The 23,625-nt window shown below is 48.4% G+C and overlaps 2 protein-coding genes across 3 annotated transcripts; one reads left to right on the forward strand and one right to left on the reverse strand.

Annotated features, from left to right (window-relative positions):
• Positions 1–1,371: 1,371 nt before the first annotated feature.
• Positions 1,372–14,053, reverse strand: DUSP3 (dual specificity phosphatase 3). Of its 2 annotated transcripts, XM_058284324.1 has the most exons (6): positions 13,948–14,053; positions 13,710–13,763; positions 12,470–12,609; positions 8,946–9,172; positions 6,369–6,459; positions 1,372–5,950 (listed from the first exon to the last, which is right to left on the reverse strand). In XM_058284324.1, exons 2-6 carry the CDS (start codon positions 13,761–13,763, stop codon positions 5,920–5,922), a joined length of 543 nt encoding a protein of 180 aa, XP_058140307.1. In that variant the 5' UTR covers positions 13,948–14,053; the 3' UTR covers positions 1,372–5,919. The 2 variants fall into 2 exon arrangements, with proteins under 2 accessions (XP_058140307.1, XP_012384265.1); XM_012528811.3 differs by having other exon boundaries at positions 1,372–6,459.
• Positions 14,054–14,121: 68 nt separating this feature from the next.
• Positions 14,122–17,358, forward strand: CFAP97D1 (CFAP97 domain containing 1). Its single transcript, XM_058284325.1, has 6 exons — positions 14,122–14,328; positions 14,876–14,946; positions 15,238–15,356; positions 16,245–16,368; positions 16,874–16,930; positions 17,231–17,358. The coding sequence occupies exons 1-5, from the start codon at positions 14,205–14,207 to the stop codon at positions 16,928–16,930; spliced, it is 495 nt and encodes a 164-aa protein (XP_058140308.1). The 5' UTR covers positions 14,122–14,204; the 3' UTR covers positions 17,231–17,358.
• Positions 17,359–23,625: the final 6,267 nt, after the last annotated feature.

The following is a 23,625-nucleotide window of genomic DNA, read 5'->3' on the forward strand; positions in this document are numbered from 1 at the left end:
TTGTATCTTGGATTTTCATGGGAATAGGTACCATTTGGACTAGACGTTGAAGGACAGGCAAAACTTGAATGCAACTTATGCTCCTTTGACTCCTTGGAATCATAGGATCTTTGCTCTAAAGGTCATCTAGTTTTGCTCTCTACTCGGTTCCCACATGCCTGTCTCTAATTAATGGAAGTGGAGGGTCCTCATTGACTGTAACTTTAAATTGCTCCCAGAGGTCAGTGGTAAAAAGGGAACATCTGAATTTGGAGGGCAATCTCTGTTTATAGGAAGCTGCCTGCATTGAGGGATGTCCAAGTCACCCCCTCACTTGCCCTTATGTTAGGAACTTGATCTCTGTAGGCTCGAAGTCTGCACAGGTGGAAATGTCCTACTTGTTCATTAAGCAGCTTCCTAAAAGCAGAGCCAGCCCCAAGAGCTAGTCTCACTCACTCCCCTGCTTAAAATAGGCTACGAGTGCCCCAAGCCCTGACAAGATAAGACTTCAACTTCCTGTGCCCAGCAGAGGCCTGTTCTAGTTTCCTGGCTGCTAAAGCAAATACCATGTAACGGGTTGGCTTAACCAACGGGAATTTATTGGCTCAAGGTTTTGAGGCTACGAGAAGTTCAAAATCAAGGCGTCCTCAAGGCAATGCTTTCTTTCAGAAGACTATGGTGTCTGGGGCTGCCAGTGATCCTTGGTCCTTGGCTTTTCTGTCACATGGCAATGTCTTCCTTTCTCTTCTGGCTTCCGGTGCCTTCCGGCCTCTGGCTGCTCCCTGTGGCTTCCCTGTAAGGCGTGCAGTACCGGGATGAAGACCTGTCCTGACTCAGCAGGACCGCACCTTCACAGAAACCACCTCGTCAACAGGCGCTTTGGGCAATGACACAGGACAGGACCGAGTGGAAGAACATGTTTCCCTGGGGTACAGAGCTCCAAGCCACCACACGGCCCTTCAAGGTGGGGTGCTGCCTCACCCCCAGCCACTCCCTGACTGCCACCCAGACTCCCACCATCCCCTCTGCCTGGGGTGCCCTTGTGGGCAAACCCTGCCTGTCTGTGGAATGCCCCTCCTTCAGAACCCAGCTGGGGCCCCTGCTCCAGGTCTCCCCCAGGGTGCACCCAGCTCACTAGAGCTGACCTGACACCCACGGACCAAGCAGGCAGCTCGTCTTCCCCTTTCTCCTCTTTCTGTCGTCCTTCTCCATCCCAGGGTGGCAGCCCAAGTGCTCTACGCTCTGGGAATGTTAGAACTGGAAGGTCATCTTGTCTGTGGGTTTTCAAACTCCGTTTCTCAGAGCCCCAGGTTGCCACAGAGATGCCTTTCAGTTTTAAAAATATGCATATTTTAATTACTTAAAATATAATAAAAACACACATTAATCAAATGTGTTATACATTCACTTTTAATGAACTGGGGACCACAAGTCCCTTCAGAGTTCCTGCCAGGTTAACTCATTTCAGTGTAGGCTTCAGGACGAAACCCTGTGCATTTGAACTTCTTATAAATAGGTCGTCAGTTAGGAAGGCTGTAGCTCCGAGACTGAATATTTTAAAAATCAGGCTTGGGCATGTCCACTCCCATAAAATGACACAGCAAGCAGAGGCCCCTTCCGTTGAGCTCTGAGTATTAGGATGTGCTTGACATTGTACCACCACGACAGACTACAGAAATTAGGACGTGAGGCAGTAAAAAGCCTGTAATTGTCACCCATAAGTCTCACTTCAAAATCTTGTGCTCATCAAAAGTAAGAATATAGAGACACCATGGTATGTCCATCACAACAGAATGCTACATAGCTATTTTAAAATGAAGGGAGCAAAACTATAAGAAACAATAACTAAAATAGACTGCTAAGCAAAACAAAGTGCAGAATGTTTCCCATTTGTGCGCGTGCCTAACTCTGTTTAGACGTATAACCTGTGTGTTCTCACATATACCCTGGGTTTTTCCTAGAAGGAGGTGAGATTTAATAGCAGCTTCCTCTGGGAAGAGGGAATAAAGGTTTGGGGCAGGAGGTGATTCATTTTTCAAGACAAAAGAATCCTTTTGTAGTGTGTGAATTTATTACTATTTATATATAGTATTGCCTTTTTAATTAAAATGTTTTAAAAATTATAGTGAAAAAGCACTTTTACCAGTTTTATGTGTTGGTACTCTGCTTTAAGATTGTGTGTAAAAACAAAGAATGTGTTGCCAAAGACGTTTGACAGAGAGCTGGTTAAACGCCTTGTGTTACAGATGGGGAATGGGGGCCTAGAGAGGCTCTTTTATTGCCCAGGATTTTCTGTCTGGGAGAAAGGGAACTCTGAAGAGCCAACTTTCTGAGTTTTTAAATTGAGACACACACAAAAAATGGCAATACTTATCATAAAGAATGTAGCACTAATTGTGGAATTCGAAGCATCTGGCAGCAGGGGAGGTGTCTGGGTACTGCCCCATTTGCAGGATCACTCAAATCCTCAAAGGCCACCTAGTCATATTTATGTGAGACCACCCTGAAACCGCTATTCCAGGACACGAACAAATCTTACCTCCCTCACTGGGGGTGGTGGGCGACTCTACACATGAATATTCTCAACACAGGAAATGTTCAACAAATACTGCATAAATATACTCATCATGGAACCTATAATAGCTCTGGAGGTCTAGTTTTTACGTGATTATACAAACTTTAAGTTAGAGAAAGCAAATATAAAAGTTTCAAAGCACAAAAGGAAAATCTGTGACAAGGACAAAAAAGACCATTTTTGTTATGTAAAACACTAATTTGGTTACAATTTTAGTGTTTTAACACTGATTTGTGATACAACAAACATGGAGGAAATTTTTAAACCAATTTGATACCTCCCCTTTTCTTTCCTGAAAACTCACTTTTTCACAATCAGATCACCAAAAACAGCTGGCAGAAGGTACAAAAATTAAGCTTCCAACCAGCCTGCCCTCTCCACATGAGATGGCCTCTTTCCTTCCAGTCCATATAAAATCTTGATTCGGAAGAACCATCATTGTTGGCTCTTTAGTGATTCCTGAAACTGGTGTTATGACGAGAAAAGATCACATGTTCATATTGTAGCATACATGCTTATTTTGATAAAAACGTTAGCATCCTAACTATCTGGTGATGCAAAAGGCACCGACATTCCCTTATTAAACTTCCACCATGGATAGAGCAATGCGCCACCTGCTGGTCATCACATTATTACTCACAGGCTGTACATTTGCCGGGGGAGGGGGCGGGGAGTGGAGGTGAGGGGTGAGGGGTGGTAAATTCCTACTGGGGATTCTTGGAGAACCCTAAATGTCAGAGCCAGAAGGGACCGTGGAGCGCTTCTAGATGAGCCCCCTCATTTTAAAGATGATGGCTTCTGCTCTCAAGATAATGCAGACTGGCAGGGAAACAGACTGGTGTGCGGGAAAAATGTCCTGCTTTAGATTGAGAAGAAAACCGTGGGGGCTCCAATTCTGCCCAGATAGGGCTCTATTATTCAAAGAAAGGGATCAGGTTGGGGAGAGGGGAAAGGCACCCTGAGTTCCGATTCCTTCACTTCCTAGGGCGTAGAAAGTTATCTGAGCTCCCACTCAGCTGGCCATGTATTGGCGCTTACACAGCAGACTTTGAATGTCCTTTGCTTAAAGAACTAAGAGCTAAACCTCGTGAAGTCAATCTGGGATCGATGGGACTAAGGCCTATCAGTAAGCATAAAAGTAGCTCCAAAGTCAAGGCATTATTTTTCCTAATGACCTTTTCTCCCTCCTGCCCCCCAAAAGAGGCCTCCTAGGGGTTCTGGTTCACCAGATACAACCTTGACTTTGGTGGCTGGGGCTGTCCTCGTGGGGTGGCTGCAGCCCGGGTATGGGAGCAGAGCCCCAAGCCCCGGCTCCAGAGCACCGTCCAGGCGCCGAGCAGGAGGCTCTGACTTAGGGGTGCTACACTTCACCTGGAAGAAGAGCCACATATTCTAGCCAACTTCTGGGCCCACACTTTTCACTTCCTTCTCCAGAAGCAGGGCTGGATTTGTGTACACTCCATCCCAACCTCATCCAGAGTCCCGCTGGCAACCAATCTGCATCGGACACTCTACTGATATACTCTCGCACACGTGGGGTAGGCCAAGGGCATGGACAACCCACCTGGACACTTGGGCTGTGGGGCAATTCATGAGGAGGAGTATGAAATGTAAGAAAGAAATTCAGCCTCAGAGAACAGCCAACCTGAAATCTTGTCCAGCTCTGCTTCAAACAGCCAGGCCACCCTGGGGGCCACACCGTTCATCAATCATTCTGAACCCAGTTCCTTTTTTTTCCTTTTTTAAAAGTTACAATACACAAATAAGCTCAGCCACCTTGACAGGGTTACTGCGAGCAGGGAGTTAGATCAAGTGGGAGAGTTCTCTAAAAATGATCAACGAGTGAGGCGCACGTTATAAGAGGCTGGCAATTTCACAGAGGTGGGCCTGTCCGGGCAGCCCAGTGTCTGTCTAAGAGGGCAGACCTCGTTCTTCAGGACTGCTGGGGGCTCAGAGGAAAGGGGACCATGGACCCCCAGGCTGTGCACGACGACGCCCACCTTACGCCTGGGAGACAGGCCTGACGGCACACCTGCTTCTAAGCTCCCAGCCAGAAGCAACTCAGTAAACTCTGAAAAGGGCACACAGTGTCAACACTTCCTGAACTTCAATGTAAACAAAAGTCCCTGATATTGCCCTGCAGGTAAGATTCCTTTGCAAACCCTTACAAGTGATCCTACCATGAATTTGGGTTCCTGGGAACTTCATGCACCCACCAGAGCAATGCCCCACATATATTTGGTACTCCAAAAAGTTTAATTCCACAAACTTTTATCAGACACAATGTGCCAGGCACTAGGGATATAGCTGGGCACCTCCTCTCTCTGCCCTGGGGGAACCTGAAGCTAAACCTGAAGATAAACAGCTTTGCATCACTTTCCACAATGACAAAAATGCAAAATCCTAAGAAGACTGTTCAACACAAACGTGTGCACACGTGTGCGTGCAGGTGCTAGTGCACCCCGACGTCATCCTAAGGGAAGGCCTGAACAGGCGGCCTGTTTCTGTTGGCTTGTTTACCACCAATAAAGGCTCCATTCGGAAGCTCCGCCACATTTTGTTTCTGCCTGGCTGAGCCACTTTTGCATCCAAGGTTTCAGAGATCTTGCCTTGACACCAGGGAGCGGTAAGAACTGCCTGGAAGTGAGTAAGGTGTGAACCCAGGACCATCCATTTCCCTGGTCAGTCCCTGGCTGCACTTCCGAGAGGCACATACCCCCTCCCAGCACCCCCTCCACATGCTCTAATTGGCCAACGTCCTCCCTCTGTTCTGGGAATAGCAACTGAGACAAAAAGCAGTTAGCGAGTGCCGTGGGCTTACCAACACTGTAATTCAGGACAAAACCCTTGTAATTCCTCAAATGGTGGGGCTTTAAATAGGCTAGACTTCAACACCCTATTTTCTAAAAAAGAAAAAGAAAACCAGGCCCAAGGCATTGCTTTTCTAACAAAGTGCCTGAGAGCCATTCAAGTGAAAGAGTCCAAGGCAGTAGATTCTCAGCTCAAGCCTTCCTAAGAGCCACGTTCAAAAAACCATGGATTTAGGAGAGTCCTCTGGGGGAATCTGCTCCCCTGAGGGCCTCTTCGTTTAGGTATCTTTATTTCTAAGGTCGCTTGTGGAAACTTCCACCCACTAACAATGCCAGGCACTCCATGTTCCTGCTTTCAGAGCTGATGATTTGCCTCAACATGTGAGCAGGAGGTGGAAGGCTATGAGAAGACCAGGGGGACAGGTGTGGTGGGAGAGAGGGAGAGAGGGACCCGGGTTGGCAGAGTTCCTTTGCCAGGACTCAAGATGCTGAGATCCCCACTCAGGAGAGGACTCAGGTTGTAGGAGGGAGGTCACGGGGGCCCCTGCGAGCACCTCAGGCCTTCTGCTTCCACAGATCTTCTGCCCTGGGTCATGGGGGAAAGCACACATGTCATAGGCCTGCCCCCCAGTGAGTCCCCACCTTAAGAAGAGGATATCACAAATCACAGGAGCGGGACAACACAGGGAGCAAGCATGCCCTTTGCAGCAAGCTTCTTTATATGCTCCCCAGGAGGGTGCGGCCCAGGGCTGTGTTGGGACAGACTTGTTGGCGAGTGCCTGGTGATGCTGGGAGAAGGGTACAGTGTTTCCTAAACATGGCGGCTTGTGACACTCTCACCCAACAGCCTCCCCGGTCCCACCTCTAGAGGAGAGGCAGTGGGGGCAGCCGAGAGTTACAATTTCCCCTCCTTGACCAGTCTGTCATTGAGCTGGCAGAGTTGGGCCAGGAAACCGTCATTAGGGCCGATCTCACGGTTCTGCCTCACAATGCTCAGGGCAGACCTGACGTCCATCTTCTGGCGCATCATGAGGTATGCGATGACCAGGGTAGGGGAGCGGCTGTAACCTTCACGGCAGTGGACAAGCACCCGGCCTGTAAGAAATGGGGGAAACATCGTGAGTTGGGGACGTCTGATCACATCACAACTCTAGTCAAAACGCGCCATGAAATGAAATTAAAACCACAATGTGATGCCATGGAGAACCCACTGAATGGCTAAAATGAAAGACGGGCAGTGCAAAGGGTCAGCAAGGACAAGGCGCAACTAGAACCCTTCTACGTGGCTAAAGGCAGGGTGTAAACTGGTACAGCCACTTGGGAAAACCATGTGACAGAATCTACTCAAGTTGAACGTGTGCGTCCCCAGGAATTCTATTCCTAGGGACATGCCCAGCAGGACTGGTACACACACTCACTAAAAGACATGCACCAGAGGGAAGCAGATTTGGCTCAATGGATAGAGCATCCCCCTACCACATAGGAGGTCCAGGGTTCAAACCCCGGGCCTCCTGACCCGTGTGGAGCTGGCCCATGCACAGTGCTGATGTGTGCAAGGAGTGCCCTGCCACGCAGGGGTGTCCCCCGTGGAGGGGAGCCCCACGCGCAAGGAGATGCCCCGTAAGGAGGGCTGCCCGGCGCAAAAAAAGTGCAGCCTGCCCAGGAGTGGCGCCGCACACACAGAGAGCTGACTCAGCAAGATGATGCAACAAAAAGAAACAGATTCCCAGTGCCACTGACAAGAATACAAGTGGACACAGAAGAACACACAGCGAATGGACACAGAGAGCAGACAACTGGCAGGGAAGGGGAGAGAAATAAATAAATAAATAAATAAATAAATAATCTTAAAAAAAAAAAAAAAACTATTTAAAAAAGAAAAAAGACATGCGCCAGAATGTTCCAGGCAGCACCACTCAGAATTGCCCCACCACTCAGAATTGCCCCAAATGGAAACTCCCAAAGGCCCATCCAAAGTGAATGGATAAATAATAAGAACAATCTACAACTTACCAGAAACAACATAGATGAGACCCACAAATATGAGGTCTAGGATATGATAATAACATAGGAAACCAGGCAAAACTAACCCGTGCTTTTAGAAGTGTGGCTAGGTGTTGGGAGGGGATGCGTAGTGGGCTCTCTGGGGAGCTGGCTGGGTTTTGTTTCTTGGTCTAGGGGCTGGGTGTGTGCAGTTCAAGCTACACACTTGTGATCCTGGCACTTTTCTGTATGGATTTATATCTTACTCAAAGGAAAACATGGAAATAGCCCAAGGGTCCACAACAAGTGCACAACAATCTGAAGTGCAGCCACACAATGAGATATGACTAGCAATGAGAAGCAATAACTTATTAATGCACCCAACAACCTGAATGAAACTCAAACTAATTATGCTCAAAGAAGCTGGCCAAAAAAAAAGAGGCCAGACTGAGTGAGTCCATTCGTATAAAAGTCCAGAAGACACAATCTAATCTAGAGAGACAAGAAGTGATTGCTTGGGAATAGGGGAGTGGGAAGGGGTAGAAGGTGAGGGTTCTGCTCACTATTTTGGTTTCGCAGGTCTGCACATATGTTGAACTGTATACTTGAAATATACAGTTTATTGAATGTCAATCTTACCCCATTTACACATTTCTGTCACCCGTCCAGTGTCAGTTCCTGTGCATCTACGATGTGACCAGGGCTGTGTCAGGTGTTAGGGAAACAGACAAGGGACCCATCGGGCAGAGCCTCGGCCAGCTTCATGGAAGAGAGGACACTGACGCTCAGCGGTAAAGCACGAGGTAAAGTTTGTCAGAGGACAGGGTGGAGAGAGGCAGAGGTTTCTGGCTGAAGTTCCTGCCCACATGCATGAAGGCAGGAGGTCACAGAAAGTCAGGGTGTGTCCTGGGAAGAGTAAGAGTGAGGCGCTCAGTGCAGCCGGAGTGGAGACGGCTGAGCTGGCCTGGGACGTGACAGGGGCAAGACCGTGAGGGGGCTGGTGGTAAAAAGTCTGCAGATTCCCTGGTCAACAAAACATCCCTCTCCTGGGCCCTGAACATGAGCTATTCAGGGACCTAGGAAACTCAGTTGTCCACTGGAAACCATTCGGATGGCAAAGAAGCAGCAGAGTAGCAGACAGGCTAGAATTGGGGGACACAGCTGATCATGCCTCTGTGGGGGAGAGGAGAGAGGAAGAGTTTCCAAGAAGCAGCAGAAGATAAAGCGATGAGCTGGGAGAAATGAGCTAAAAACAGAAAGGACAAGGAACCCAGCCTGCTCAGCTGGTGTCTGCCCTCTGGCCCTCTAGGATTTCTCTCTGGCACACCCCGCCTGCCTGCCAGCATCTCAGCAGTTCTGCTTCGGTCTTACCTTATCCTCAGGGTTGCAGAAAATATTTGTAAAAGTGGGTGGAAACCAACCCTCAGCCAAAGTCAGATCAAACACAAAGGGCCCATGGGAAAGACCCACGTGTCTTGTGGAATGTGGGAGCCACTCAACAGGCAGCCAGGGAGCAAGAGACAGACCATTCAGCGCAAGAGAAGGGACAAGCATGGCCCAACCAAAGCCGCCTCCTGTTTCTTTTCCAGGTCCCTTACCGTTCTTCTGAGCCAGCGCCTGGTCAATGAAGTCTGCAGCCTTTTCAAAGTAGGCGCTGAGGTTGAACTCCTGAGTGTCGTTGGCCTTGATGCCCAGATAGGTGATGCTGGAGTCCTTGTAGAAGTTGGCGTTGGTGTTGACGTGCATGAAAGACCTGCCCTCCGCAGCATTCAGGACGTGGGTGATGCCCAGTTTCTGCAGCTTGGGGATGTCTTGTGCCACAGACCTGGATGGGAGACAGCCCTAGGGGATGTGAACTGACCGACGTGCCGCCCCAGGAGGAGGAAGATGGGAAGAACCTAAGCTTCCTGGCAAAGCAAGGAAACCCTCCCTGACCTGGCCCCCGCCGGCTCCTTCAGCTTCATCTTCCGAGCCTCTCCCCGCTCTCCAGCCATATCCAGTTACCAGTAGCTTCCCCAAATAGCCCGGGCAGTGTCTGCCCTGTACTATTCCCTCAGTCTGGACATGCCCCCTCTCATCTTTCACCCCTGCACTGTCTCCTGCCTCCCCTGCATTTCATCTGGCTTTATGCTCCCTTTGCTGCTAGAGCAAAGTGGCTAAAAATGGACTGCCTGGGTCTGAACCCAGCTCTGCCACTCGGCAGCCAGGCAACCTTGAGCGAGTCTCGTAAACGCTCCGTGCCTTGGCTTCCCTGTCCATAAAATGGGGGTGCTAACGGTACCTCTCTTTGAGATTGTCGTGAGTATTCAGTGAGCTGAGCATGAGACAGAGCGTGAGACAGAGCGAGCTCTGGCTACTATTCTCACACTCTTTTGCTAATTTGTGTAGCCTTCCATGAGTTGCATGGGGAAGGAGCCATGTCTGCTTCAGGTCCACAGCCCCTGTACCTGCTATGGTCCCTGCAGGTGCAGGGTAGCTGCTGCCTAAGCATGTGGCAAGTGATGGAGAATGAAGTCATCACAGGCCAGGCTGTCTCCTTCCTTGGATTATAACACACAGCCCCCACCACCACACACAAGGGAGCCTTCCTGCCAGTCTGTCGGCCACATCTCAGAAGCTCTCCTGGAAAGCGGACTTGGCCCAGTGGATAGGGCGTCTGTCTACCACATGGAAGGTCCGTGGTTCAAACCCCGGGCCTCTTTGACCCGTGTGGAGCTGGCCCACGTGCAGCGCTGATGCGCGCAAGGAGTACCCTGCCACGCAGGGGTGTCCCCCACGTAGGGGAGCCCCATGCACAAGGAGTGCGCCCCATAAGGAGAGCCGCCCAGCGCAAAAAAAGTGCAGCCTGCCCAGGAATGGTGCCGCACACACGGAGAGCTGACACAGCAAGATGACGCAACAAAAAGAAACACAGATTCCCATGCCACTGACAACAACAGAAGCGGACAAAGAAGAACACGCAGAAAATAGACACAGAGAACAGACAACTGCGGCAGGGGGAGGGGAGAGAAATAAATAAAATAAAATAATAAAAAAATTAAAAAAAGAAGCTCTCCTGGGTGAGTTAGAGTAATCCCAACAGAACTAAGGGGGTTAAGAAGTACTTGAGCTGAAGGGTCAGTGTCCACCCCTCCCCCCTTTTTTTTTGTATCTCACAACAACCATATACTTTACAAAACACTGTCTCCCCCATGGGTTCAACGGCCCATCATGGCAGCCTGATGGGAGGGATGGATGGTGATATCCCCACTCGCCAGAGCTTAAACTCTGGCCTGACAAGAGGAAGGAAGGGCTGGTGCTCCCACGGGCTGCTGAGCAGCAGGGCAGGGACCAGACCGCCACCTCCAGACATCCAGTCCTGCTTTGTCGTCTGCCTTGCTCTACCTTTCCTGCCCACAACCACACAACCCAGAGACCTGAGCTCACACAGGCTCCAACGCCACCCTAAGGGGATGTGGCTAGAGCCCTAATTTTGTTAAGGGGCTCCCCATGAGAGGGGACCCCAAGTCCTCTCGGCACTAGATGCTCAGCTGATCTTCCCTGCTGAGCTACACCCCTGGCCCCAAGTCAAGGTCACATCTGCCCATATTGGGGTGAGCAAAGGATGTGCTTTCTATGGCGGCCATCAGGGCCTGCCACTCTGGCTACGACCACAGCAGCCTCTCCCCAAGGGTCAGCTCATCTGCAGCTGAATTCACCAAATGCCCAAGGCCCCATGCCACATAGGTGGTTGAAGAGGTGGGTCCTAAGAACTTTGCAATCACAGGGGCCTGTGGCTGAGACTGTGGGACACAATCTCAGCTCTTCCCGCTCACAACACTGCATATGATTGTAAAGCAGTGGCTGAGAGAAAAAGCAAAAACAAAGCAACCAACTTTGAAGAGTCATGCTCATTCATCTTCCTTCCCGAACACTAATTCACTCTTCGACAAAGTCAACATTGTCATGACTGGTATCACCATGACTAAAGAGCATTGTACAATGCCTGACTCATGATAGGTGCTCCGCGTGGTGAATGGCTGCTGGAGGGGCTGGGACCCACCTTAGGGCCTCCTCCCGGCTCCCTGACCCCTGTTTATATGGCAGTCCTGGGCAGGTTAAGCAGCAGGTGTTGGTCTGGGATGGGGGATACAGACATGAACAAGACAACGGACCCTAATCTCACTGCCCCTCAACCTCTCTGGGCCACTATTTCTTCCTGTGTAAAATGAGAGGAATGACTGAGTTCTGGGTTCCCAACATGCAGTCCTTAGGCTCCCAAGGGCGTTAGGAAGTTGGTAAACCCATCCTCAGAGTCCCATGAAAATCCAATCCTAGGGTTCCCAAGGCTGGGCAGGTTACAGGTGTTTCAGCACCTCTCGGGATGGCTAACACTGGTTCTCTCCTGTTGCTGAAAAATTCATACTAGTGGGTTGATTGATAGACAATAGGAAAATCAATTTGGCAATAGGAACTTGGAAGTGATAAATAATAAATCCATTTCCTGGTAGTAGGGTCAGGAGTGTTTTCTACTTGATGGCTCAGGCCCTTATGGGATTTGTCATGGGATCATTCTAGAATCCCATGTAAACAATACCCTACTGCGGGAGAAGGGGCCAGGAAACCACTGCCCAGCTCTCCCTACCCCTCCTTTAGGGATTTCGAAGCCCAGGTCTGAGCATGCCAGGCTGGGAAAGATCCCCGCCCGGACTGTGACGTCGGCTCGTTGCCATGGCAGCGAAGGCAGACATTCCGCGGTGACCTCACTGCAGAACCAGGCAGCTGTCACATGACACGCGCGGTCGGCCGGTCGACAGCCGGCCACCTGTTAAACGGACATGGTAGCCCCGACCCCGCCCAGGGCCGAGCCCCTAGCGGGTGGCGGCTTCGGGCGCGACGCTCGCCCCTCAGCGGGACCGGGCTCAGGGGAAGGACCGCGCTGGCCCGGGCTCGGCCCCACGCACGGGGCTGATTCGACTCCGCCCGGTCCTCAGCCCCCCCACTGTCGCTCCGGGGGAGGCGACCACGCCCGGGCCCTCCCCCCCCGCGCCCCGGCGCCTCGCGACGCCCCCAGCCCGGCTTTCGAGCGGGCGGGGCGCCCCGCGGAGGGGCCGGGGCCTGCGGCCCGGGAGGGGCGACTCACGCGTTGCCCACGTAGATCCTCGGGGCGACCTCGTTGCAGGGCTGGCTCGGGAGGCTGTAGCAGCCGCTGCCGTCCGAGAGCAGGTCGTTGAGATCCTGCACCGAGAGCTCCAGCGGGCCCGCCATGGCGGCGGCCCGGCCCTGCACGCGGGGCAGGAGGCGGCGAGGGGAGCGCGGCCGGGTCAGCTGGGCACGGGCTCGGGCGCCGGGACCCGCCCCGGCCCGCCCTGGGGGCGGGTCCCGCCGAGCGCGGGAAGCTGCGGAGCTCCGGGCGCCGCGACGCGGGCGGCCCCCCGCGCGCCACCCCGGGAAGGCGGGGGAGGGGCCCGCGGGTTCCGAGCGGCCGCCGAGCAGATCGCGGTCCCCGGAGGGGGCGCCGCCGCTCTTGGGTTTCGGGGCTCTTCTGCCCACTCGCAGCCTAAGACGTTTCCTGTATCTTTGCGAGCTGGGAAGGACTAACTAGCTGCCCTGGACCCAGTGCAGGGTGTAATAAATGTTATGACTGAGCGTCGCGTGTATTTTCAAGGTTACGGACAGACCCGTGAGCCGTTTCTGGGCTCTAACTCTCCCTGCTGCGAACCAGCGGAGCCAGCAGCACCCCCAGTTGGTCCGACCGGCGGAATCTAGGCCCCAGCCCCGACTTCCTGGATCGGGGTGTGCGTTTTACAAGACCCCCCACGGGATCCCCAGGAAGGTTAAAGTTTGAGGAGCCCTGCGCTGGGACACACCCGCTTTCAACATTCGTTCAGTCAGCATCTTGCTTCAAAGCTTGAGCTTTATGCTCCAGGGCTTGGAATTCTGACCGTGGGGAATGACTTTCTAACCCGCTTTCGGTATGCTGGGTGGGGGTGGGGCGGGGATAACAAACTACAGCACCTACTAGGGCTGTCGGAAAGATTAAATGTGACATTCAAGGAACGCAGGAGCGTGACATGGCACTCTATGAGCGTAGCTCTTCCTGTCTTCCTCAGCAAATGTGTCGAGCACCTAATATGTGCTTGTGCTAGGGTGGACGTGCAGCCCAACCCCAGCAGCTCCATCTGCTCTGAGCCACTCGGTGTCAGCCGGTCAGTGTCAGCCACTCAGCTTTTACTGAGCAACTGCTTTGTGCAAAGGACAGTTTGCAGAAAGCCACCACGGCCATGAAAAAGGCAGGCACACCCTCTTCCCACCCCCAAAAGAGCAAACATGGTCCCTGGAATTCAGGAAACCCTCCTTCTGAGCCCCGCTCTGCCACTAACCTGCTTTAGGGTCTTGAGCAGCATCAGCGCTGCTCTGAGCTTCAGTTTTCTCATCTGCAAAAAGAAGGAATTAGATCAGATTATCTTAAAGGTCATATTTCACTCCCCTAAAAGTTTATGGCCACACGCCTTCAGGAAACTGTTGCAGCGGAGACTACTCAGCTTAGAGTCCAAGGTATGAAACCAAGACTAGAATTTCCTCATCCTTGACTTCCCTGCCCCTCCCAGCACACCGCACCTTTTTCTGTCAGTGTAGGTGGCACTTGCGGACCGAGCAGGTAGGGAAGCCTCCCTGTTCCTTGGCCCTCTGGACTTGAGCCTAGGTTGGCATCTAAGACAAAAGCTCAGGGACAGCCAGGCAGGCTCTACTGCTCCTACCCCTTTCCTGGCCCTGATGTCATAACTGGGTAACTATGACAACTCATCATGTGACTGCTAAGCACCTCATAGAGGACCGTGGGTGCCTCATTTCTGAAGTGAGATTAGGAAGAGAAGATGAACAATTCCCTGGATTATCTGGCCTACCCTGTAATCGTCTCTAATCATAGGCAAAGTACAAACTTCAGGAAGAAACTGGACTTTGGCCACTACATATTTCACAAGAATAGAATACAAATAGGTAGGTGGGCACATCGGGCTGGATCTTGCTGTTGGGGGTTGTTGAAGGGTCAACCCCATAGGACAGTAAACTAGACGAGGATGCGACTCTGCGATGGTATGGCTTTATATGCCAAGTTTGGTCAAGAGGACGTTAGCATCAGTGACAAAATTTATCTTCCACTGGGGAGTTCACTTAATGGAAACACACATTTACACTCTTAAAAGCCACAGTAACCTACAAAGGATAGCACTCCAGCACCCAATATCAGGCTAGTGGTAGTGATGGGAAAGGCGGCAGGGGCAGAAGCACTTTCGTTCCATTAAAAGGGCATTTATTGCTGTAAATTTCACTTTCTCTAGTCCTCACCATTGTTTCTTTTCTCTTCAACACTCTCCAAAGATCACTTGGGGGAATCAAACCAAACTAAAATTCCTGACCTGGATTAAGCTCAGAATTCAAAACCGTAATGTTATTAGGTGGGTCGTTGTCTAGTGGTGGGTAGGTTTGCCGAGGCCACTGCAAGACGCCTGGGCTATAACAGCTCTCTTTTATTCCTCTTCTCTAGTGAAGCCTGCCGTTGACACCAAACCACCATTGGCGCATACACATCACATTTTAAAATTGAGCAAACTACAGGTATTTTCTTCTTGCCATCTATGGCTGCATTTTCCTGGCTTTTATCTGTCCTAAAGATTTTATCTATGCCCAGAGCCTTCTAAAATATCTTCCTAGCCCAAAGACTGGTTCAACACCCCCCGGCACACACACACACACACACACACACCACCCCGATGTGCTCCCCTCTACTCCCCATCTCCACTCCATTTGCCCCTTTCCTTCAATCCCAGAGGACGGTGATGCTAGGTCACTGTGTGATGGAGCAGTGCAGCCATGATGTCACCATGGTGGGATGGGGTTTCTTACCAGGGTGAACAAAAGAGGATTGACAAAATCGAATACGAAAACAAGCAACTGTGCCAGAAAATCGCCAATGCCCACCGCGGCCCCGCCCAGGTGGACTGCTGGAACGAATACTTTTCCAAGAGGTAGCGTTGGCTCGTATTTCAGCTTTGGAAACCCTGGTTGGGTTATAATGCAAGGTTCTCTGCAGGAAGAGAAATAGGTAGGGGGAGTTATCATGATGGATAACCAGAGACCATATTAAGGAGCAAGTACACAGGGACCTTTCTCTAGAGTTAGAGTGATTTTATTTCATCTAAGAGACTTTTCAAAGTCTGTCACAAGAATGCACTGCGTACTTTTGTAAAATGATAACCGTAGCTGAAATGATGACACAGCAGTCTTAAAATCAGTTCCCTGAATATTTCCCAAACCCTTGTTGGGAATACAAAGATGAAATGAAATAGATAATTTCTAAGCTCAAAGCATTTATGGTCTGGTAGGGGAGACATTTATGTCAATAAAAGCAGTGCAGTGAGCCAGGGCCTCAAAAGAAGTGTGTGCAAGGAGAATTTGGTGGCACATTGAGGTGGGGGGTGTCAAGATGCCTTTCCTATATCCTTTTACACCTGAAACTGAGCTGAAAGTTAAGGGGAGAGCTCAGCCAAGGCTTGCTGGCAGCCATTTGTGATTTATCCATGGGCAAGACTTTTCCTCCATCCTGTAAACCCAGAGGTTCTTAATCCGGGTTTCACATTACAATCACTTGCCAAGCTCCACCCTAGACCAATAAAGTAGACTCTTAGAGTGGGCAGTGGAGTTGGGAAACTGATAGAAACCTGCAGATGCTTTGCATGGTTCCCAGAGCGCGATCTGGTTCCAGAGGTACCCTGGCACCTTAGGGTTCAGGGGGACAGTTTACTCCCCACACAGTCAGCCTGGCATTTACGACGTCGTGACTTCATCTCCTCCCCCACTCCCAGCCAGGGGCAGTACTTTCTCCATCACCCACCGTGGGGTTTTGTGTTTTTCAGCTTAAACAGAGAAACACGGAACCGGGAGCTAGTGAGAATCACCATGGAAAACCAGGGCATTCTGAAGAGGCTTGGTGATCGCAAACCGCACTATGACCGCAGGGCATCCGAGATAGACTGGCAGGCACGTGGGCCCTCTGGTTATCCTCCTGGGCGCACACACAGTTCGTCTGTGGTCAGAGGAAAGGGAGTCTCTGGAAGTCCCCTCAGCAGCTGAGGGCAAGATCCAGATCCGTGTGAAATGAAACAATCTTTAAAAGAAAAACCGCCCAAAGCAAGCAAAGCTAACAATAAGAGCAAACCATCCAACAGCTAAAGAAATCCCCTTGGTAACGAAGCTATTAGGTGTATTAAGCCACTGTGTGTATGTTTCAGAAAATATCTAATAGCATCTTTTCTCATCTCTTAATTCATTCAGAAAGACTGAATTACCGAACAAAGAAGATGGTGGGTCTGTGTCTCAGTATGTGAGCAATGACCCTTAAAAAGTCCTCTCCAGTATTTTTTAAATCTCCCATCCCTAGCTTTAGTCTGTAAGACTTTTCTAAATCCTCCTTAATATTCAGAACTTCAGCTTAAGCACCATCACTCTGGCATTGACATAAATCTGATTTTTTTTTTCCTTCAAGAACTCAAGGCGCTATATCAGAAATACAACAAGATATCTTCTCTTCCAAGATGGCTAGGTATGTCATAACACAGCTGCTCTTTGAGGTTTTGGGTAACTCTAAAAGGGATACCCTTTTAAGAAATAAGACATAAACAGGAGGTTTGGTGCTGTTTTCCACTTACTTCGTGGCTTTAATCTTATGCCAAAGTTCACATTACAGGTCTCTGTCACTATTCAAAACTACTGTGAAGTGACATTTATATTATTTAACACTATTAGTAAAGATTAAGTGTTTTGTTCTGTTTGCCAAGGAGGGGTTTTCTGAAGAACAGCTGTGTATAATCGATCCTTCTCCTCTCCTGCCCCTGAATACAAGGTTACTCACCATGGAAAAAGACACAGGAGAAGGCCCTAGGATTTCTTAGCTGTTTGGAATCTCAAGACACTCACCAGTGGCCGAATGTTCAATCTTAGGATGCTACAATAAAAGCTTGGAACATAAAATGAGTAAGTGACATTTAAGGTACCCAAAGGCTTGCAATCTTCCTCCCAATCTGCAGATAGAAAAGGGAATGCAGAAGGAAAGCTTCAATGACATGTCTCTATTTGAGGCTTTGCAAAGAAATTTTAAGACCTGGAGAGGGATAAAACTAGAGTGAGAAAGGGGGGGTGAGATCAAGAGCTGAAGAAAGAGCAAAGACAAAAGAGAACTTTTTAACTCTTTTAAACATGTACCATCCCCATCATCCTGGGGGGGTTGGGGGGAAGAAGAGGTGGAGTGAGATGATCAGGTCCCAAGTTCAACTCTGTCAAAATGGAAAAAAACAAAACAAAAAAAGCACATGACAAAATCAAAGTTCAGACATCACAGGGAACAAATGCCATTTGTTCCTTTGTGGAGACACAAAATTGGAAAAGAATGTTTCATTGACATTTCCACATAGATCTGTTCATTTATAGGGAGCAGCAACAGTGAAAATGTCCAAAATATTTCAAAAATATATCATCAGGTTCAAAACACATAACGGGACAACATTGCATAGCTGTTATGACTGGTCATGCTAGGTATAAGCCTTTTTATTTTTGACCGTTTATTTTGAAATAATTATAGATTCACAGGAAGTTGCAAAGCAACATACAGGTTGGTCTCTTGCTTCCCCCAGGTTCCCCCAATGGTAACATCCTGCATATCCATAGTACAGTATCAGACCAGGGAATTGACACTGGTACAATCCACAGAGTGTATTAGCACAAGTTGAACAACTTAACAAGCACAAACTGAACAAGTTAGGTGTATTGCCCTATGCAATTTTATTACATGTATAACTTCATGAAACCACTATTATAGTCAAGATAATTTTTTTAAAGATTTATTTATTCCTGCCCATCCCCCGCTTGTTGTTTTGTTGTTTGCGCCCACTGTCTGCTCTCTGTGTTCATTTGCTGTGTGCTCTCTGTGTCTGCTCGTCTTCTCTTTAGGAGGCACTGGGAATCGAACCTGGGATCTCCCATGTGGGAGAGTGGTGCTCAATCACTTGAGCCACCTCTTTTCCCTGCTTTGTTGTCTCTCTCATTGTGTTTCCTCTTTGTGTCTCCCTTGTTACATCATCTCATTGCATCACCTCACCAGGCCAACCCATCACTCCAGTACTCTGTCTTGCTCATCTTCTCCAGGAGGCACCAGGCATCAGACTTAGGACCTCCTATGTGGTAGGTGGGAGCTCAATCACTTGAGCCATATCTGCTTCCCAAGATACTTTACCATAATCAAAAGACTGCCTTGTGTCACCCTCTCCTCCCCTCTGCATCCCTGACTCCCAGCAATCACTAATTTGTTCTCTATCTCTGTAACTGTATTTCAAGAATGGTTTAACTATGAAATGTGTATGTATTCTTTTGAGATTATTTTTTTTCACTTAGTATAGTATCCTTGAGGTTCATCCAAGTTGTTGCATATACCAATAGTTAATTCCTTTTCATTGCTGGGTAATATTCCATAGGATTTGTGTACCACAACCACGAATTTGTCTAACCACTCACTGAGGACATTTGGATAGTTTCTACCTCTTGGCTATGTGAATGAACCTGCTATGAACATTTGTGCTCAAGTTTATGCATGAAAATAAGACTTCAATTGCCCAGGGTTTGGCTGTACAATTTAATATCCCCAGCAGCAATGTCTGAGCAATCCAGTTTCTCCACATCCTCATTGGCATTTCTCCCACCCTGCTGTTTTTGCTGTCTGTGTCCATTTGCTGTGTGTTCTTCTGTGTCCACTTGCATTCTCAGTGGCACCGGGAATCTGTGTCTCTTTTTGTTGTGTCATCTTACTGCATCAGCTCTCCATGTGTGCAGTGCCACTCTTGGGCAGGCTGTGCTTTTTTCACATGGGGCAGCTCTCCTTGAAGGGCGCACTCCTTGCATGTGGGGCTCCCCTACGCAGGGGACACCCCTGCGTGGCATGGCACTCCTTGTGCACATCAATACTGCGTGTGGGCCAGCTTACCACAAAGGCCAGGAGGCCCTGGGTTTGAACCCTGGACCTCCCATACGTAGGCAGACACTCTATCAATTGAGCCACATCTGCTTCCCCGAGTGATCTTCTGTGTCTCTCTTTTTTTTGTCTTCTCATTTTTGCCTGTAGGCTTCTCTGGGATTTGATCCTGGGGACCTCCAATGTAGCAGAGAGGTACCCTGTTTCTTGCACCACCTCAGTTCCTGGTTTCTGTTGCTTCTCTCTCTGACTCCCATGTCTCTTTGATTTGTTGTGTCATCATCTTACTGCATCACTTGCCAGGCAGGCCTGGCTTGCCTTTACAAGGAGGCCCCAGAAATCGAACCCGGGTCCCCCCATATGGTAGGTGGAAGCCCAATCTCTTGAGCCACTTCTGCTTCCCCTCATCGGCATTTTATGTTATCATTTTTAATCTTGGTCTTTCTGGTATGTATGTAATGATATCTTATTGTGATTTTAATCTGCATTTCTCTAATGGCTAATGACATTGACCATCTTTCCTGTGCTTTTCTTCCATCTATATATCCTCTCTGGTGAAATGTCTGTGCATGTCGTTTGTCTTTTTTCTAACTGGATTGCTTTCTAAAATATTGAATTTTGAGAGTTCTTTATATATTCTAGATACAAGGCCTTTGTTGAATATGTGGTGTACAAGTATTCTCCCAGTCTGTAATTTGTCTTTTTATCCCAGGTTCTTTACCAGAGTAAAAGGTTTTAATTTTGATGAAATCCAATTTATCAGTGATGGAACTATTATGCATTTCTGACTGCCTCAATGTCAACATCCTGGTTGTCACACTCTAGTTTCACAAGCTGTTACCACTGGGGTTCACAGGATCTGTCTATTAGTTCTTAGAATGGCATGCAAATCTAGCTATCTCAAAATTAAAAGTTTAAAGAAAAAAATCTTTATGTCCAAATATGAATTATTAACTGGCTCCATTTAATCTCAGTTTGAGGAACCACCATTCTTCTAGACATCCAGGCTAGAAATCTGGGGGAAGGGGGAGTCATCTTTTATATCACCCCTTCCTCTCATCCCTTCTCCCTCCCCACACATACCTTAAATCTACAAATCCTACTTCTCAATCTCTGTATGTACTACTGCCTGTATTTCAGGTATGGTTATTTACTAGTATTGTTAATGCAAAATATGCCCATATTACTTTCTAGCTAACCATCTTCAGTGACTTGCCATTCCTTCCAGAATGAGCCTTAGTTTTAAATAAGGAATACAAGGTCCCCCATGGTCCTGCCCAGCCCCACCTCTGCAGCCGCTATCAATATGAATTCTTAGTTTCAAGAATGAGAAACCGACTCTATCTGATTTAAATAGTGAAATAATTTATTAAAGGAAAATGAATTAGTTCACAGTATTTTCTAGAAAACTGCAAAACCAGGCTTCAAGCCACCCATCAAGGAACAGTCAAAACCTTGCTGTAGAACTGGTCTGAAGTGCTGCGGCTGGTACTCTGACACTGCTTCACCTAGAACTAGACCTTTCTGAGCTGCTACTGCTGCCTTTGAAGTCCTCATTATCCTTGCTGTTCCGTGTCACTACCTCCCAATTCCAAGTCAGTGAAGGTATACCTGATCGGAGTAACCTAGATCCTCTCTCTTTATGCCGCCCATTCCTGAGCTGCAAAGAGAACTGGGAAAGCAAGTACCTGGCATTTTCCACTCTTCTAGGGCACATGAACTCTGCCCTCATCAGGAATCATATGATAGGGGATTTCCTCCAAATTAGAAGGGGATTCTATGCTAAAATTCCACTAAAAAATGACAAACTTCTATAACCGTAAGTCTCATTACTCCTTGCCTCCCATTTATTCTTTAAAACTAACAGAAGACGTGTTTTTTTCTCATCCTATTTATTTTCACATTGCCCCCTTTAGTTGGAAAATCCACAGTTTTACCTCTTTACCTGGATAATACCCAATTCTTTTTGTTTGTTTGTTTGTTTGTTTAAGGTACCAGGGCTGGGGATTGAACTGGGACCTCATATGTGGGAAGCCAGTGCTTAACCACTGAGCCACATCTGTTCCTCTAAGTTAGTTTTTTTCATTTGTTTGCTTGTTGTCTGTTTTTTTTGTTTTTAGGAGGCACCGGGGACTGAACTCAGCACCTCCCATTTGGGAAGCAGACACTCAACTGTTTGAACCACATCTGCTCCCAATTCATTAACCGCCCCCCACCATGGCTCCCTCTGTTTGCTTGCTGTTTTGCACTCGTTACCTGCTCATTTCTTTTTTTTTTTTTTCTTCTTGTTTTCCCTCATCTGCTCATTGCCTTTTGCTCGTTGTCTATTTGTTGTCTGTTTTTTCTTTAGGAGGCACCAGGAACAAAACCCAGGACCTCCCATGTGGGAGGCAGGCACTCAACTGCTTGAGCCACATCAGGTCCCTGCTTGTTTTTGTTTTTGTTCATTGTTTTGCTTATTGTCTTGCTTGGTTTTTTTTTGTCTACTCATTGTTTTTTTTTCATTGTCTGCTCATTGTTTTTGTTCAGTGTCTGTTCATTGTTCATTGTCTTTAAAAGGCACCAGGAACTAAACCTGGGACCTCCCGTGTGGGAGGCAGGCACTCAACTGCTTGAGTCACATCCACTCTTCCCCAATTCTTTTTTTTTTAAGATTTATTTTTTATTTATTTCTCTCCCCATCCCTGCCCCCCCCAGTTGTCTGCTCTCTGCCCATTCACTAAGTGGCCTTCTCTGACCGCTTCTATCCTTATCAGTGGCACCGGGAATCTGTGTTTCTTTTTGTTGCATCATCTTGTTGTGTCAGCTCTCCATGTGTGCAGTGTCATTCTTGGGCAGGCTGCACTTTCTTTTCTGCTGGGTGGCTCTCCTTACAGGGTACACTCCTTGCGAGGGGGGCTCCCCTACGCGGGGGCCACCCCTTGTGGCAGGGCACTCTTTGCACGCATCAGCACTGCGCATGGGCCAGCACCACACGGGTCAAGGAGGCCCGGGGTTTGAACCGCGGACCTCCCATGTGGTAGACAGACGCCTTAACCACTGGGCCAAGTCCACTTCCCCCAATTCATTTTTAAACATACAAGGAAGTACATTCTCCTGAAAGTTTCCATGAACTGCTCAAATGATATTAGATATACTTCCAAGTGTTTGGAGAGTTTCCCGATGTATTTCTGTTATTAATTCGTAGTTGGTTCCATTATGGCCAGAGAACATATTCTATAATTTATATTCTTTTAAAAGTATTAAGGTTTATTTGTTGTGGTGGTGGTTTGTTGTTGTTTATGATCTAGGATATGGCCTTTCTAGGTGAATGTTTCATGAGCATTTGAAAAGAATCTGTATATAGGAGCTGAAAGGCTAAAATGTAAATCATAACGTAAAACATAATTAAAAATTTAGAAAATTGTATAGTCTAAAATATAAACCACAATGTAAATCCCCCCACCCCCCCAAAAAAAAGAAAAGAATCTGTATTGCGCTGTCACTGGGAGGAGTGTTCTATGAATCTCAACTAGATCCTATTGGCTGAGGGTGTGGCTCAGTTCTATATCCTTGATTATCTGCCTAGTTCGATCATTTGCTGAGAGCGAGGTACTGACATCCCCAGCTGTACTTGTATATTTGTCTTTTTCTCTTTTCAGCTCAATCAGGCCTTGTTTCATGTGTTTGGAAGCTCTTTCTGATGCACACACATTCAGAATTACTGTATCTACTTGGTAGATTATCACTATATGGCATTATCATTATATGTAATCTTTCTTTTTTTTTTTTTTTTTTTTTTAAAGATTTATTTATTTATTTAATTTCCCCCCCTCCCCTGGTTGTCTGTTCTTGGTGTCTATTTGCTGCGTCTTGTTTCTTTGTCCGCTTCTGTTGTCGTCAGCGGCACGGGAAGTGTGGGCAGCGCCATTCCTGGGCAGGCTGCTCTTTCTTTTCACGCTGGGCGGCTCTCCTCACGTGTGCACTCCTTGCGCGTGGGGCTCCCCCACGTGGGGGACACCCTTGCGTGGCACGGCACTCCTTGCGCGCATCAGCACTGCGCATGGCCAGCTCCACACAGGTCAAGGAGGCCCGGGGTTTGAACCGCGGACCTCCCATATGGTAGACGGACGCCCTAACCACTGGGCCAAAGTCCGTTCCCTGTAATCTTTCTTTGTCCCTAGTAATTTTTTCTCAGAAGTCTCCATTATTTGATTTTAAAATAGCCACTCCTGCATTTTTTTTCTTAAAAAGTAATGTTTGCATGAGATGTTTTTCATCCTTTTACTTTGAACCTA

Source organism: Dasypus novemcinctus, chromosome 21 (genome assembly GCF_030445035.2).
Source record: "Dasypus novemcinctus isolate mDasNov1 chromosome 21, mDasNov1.1.hap2, whole genome shotgun sequence".
Lineage (NCBI taxonomy): Eukaryota > Metazoa > Chordata > Mammalia > Cingulata > Dasypodidae > Dasypus > Dasypus novemcinctus.

Coding starts and splice junctions, on each gene's coding strand:
- CFAP97D1 (XM_058284325.1), top strand. CDS start 14,205: ATGAACAATTCCCTGGATTATCTGGCCTACCCTGTAATCGTCTCTAAT. Junction 14,329..14,875: donor CAAGAATAGAATACAAATAG/GTAGGTGGGCAC, acceptor CCTCTTCTCTAG/TGAAGCCTGCCGTTGACACC. Junction 15,357..16,244: donor AACGAATACTTTTCCAAGAG/GTAGCGTTGGCT, acceptor TGTGTTTTTCAG/CTTAAACAGAGAAACACGGA.
- DUSP3 (XM_012528811.3), bottom strand. CDS start 13,763: ATGAGAAAACTGAAGCTCAGAGCAGCGCTGATGCTGCTCAAGACCCTA. Junction 9,173..12,469: donor AGGATCTACGTGGGCAACGC/GTGAGTCGCCCC, acceptor TCTCCCATCCAG/GTCTGTGGCACAAGACATCC. Junction 6,460..8,945: donor GGCGCTGGCTCAGAAGAACG/GTAAGGGACCTG, acceptor CATTTCTTACAG/GCCGGGTGCTTGTCCACTGC.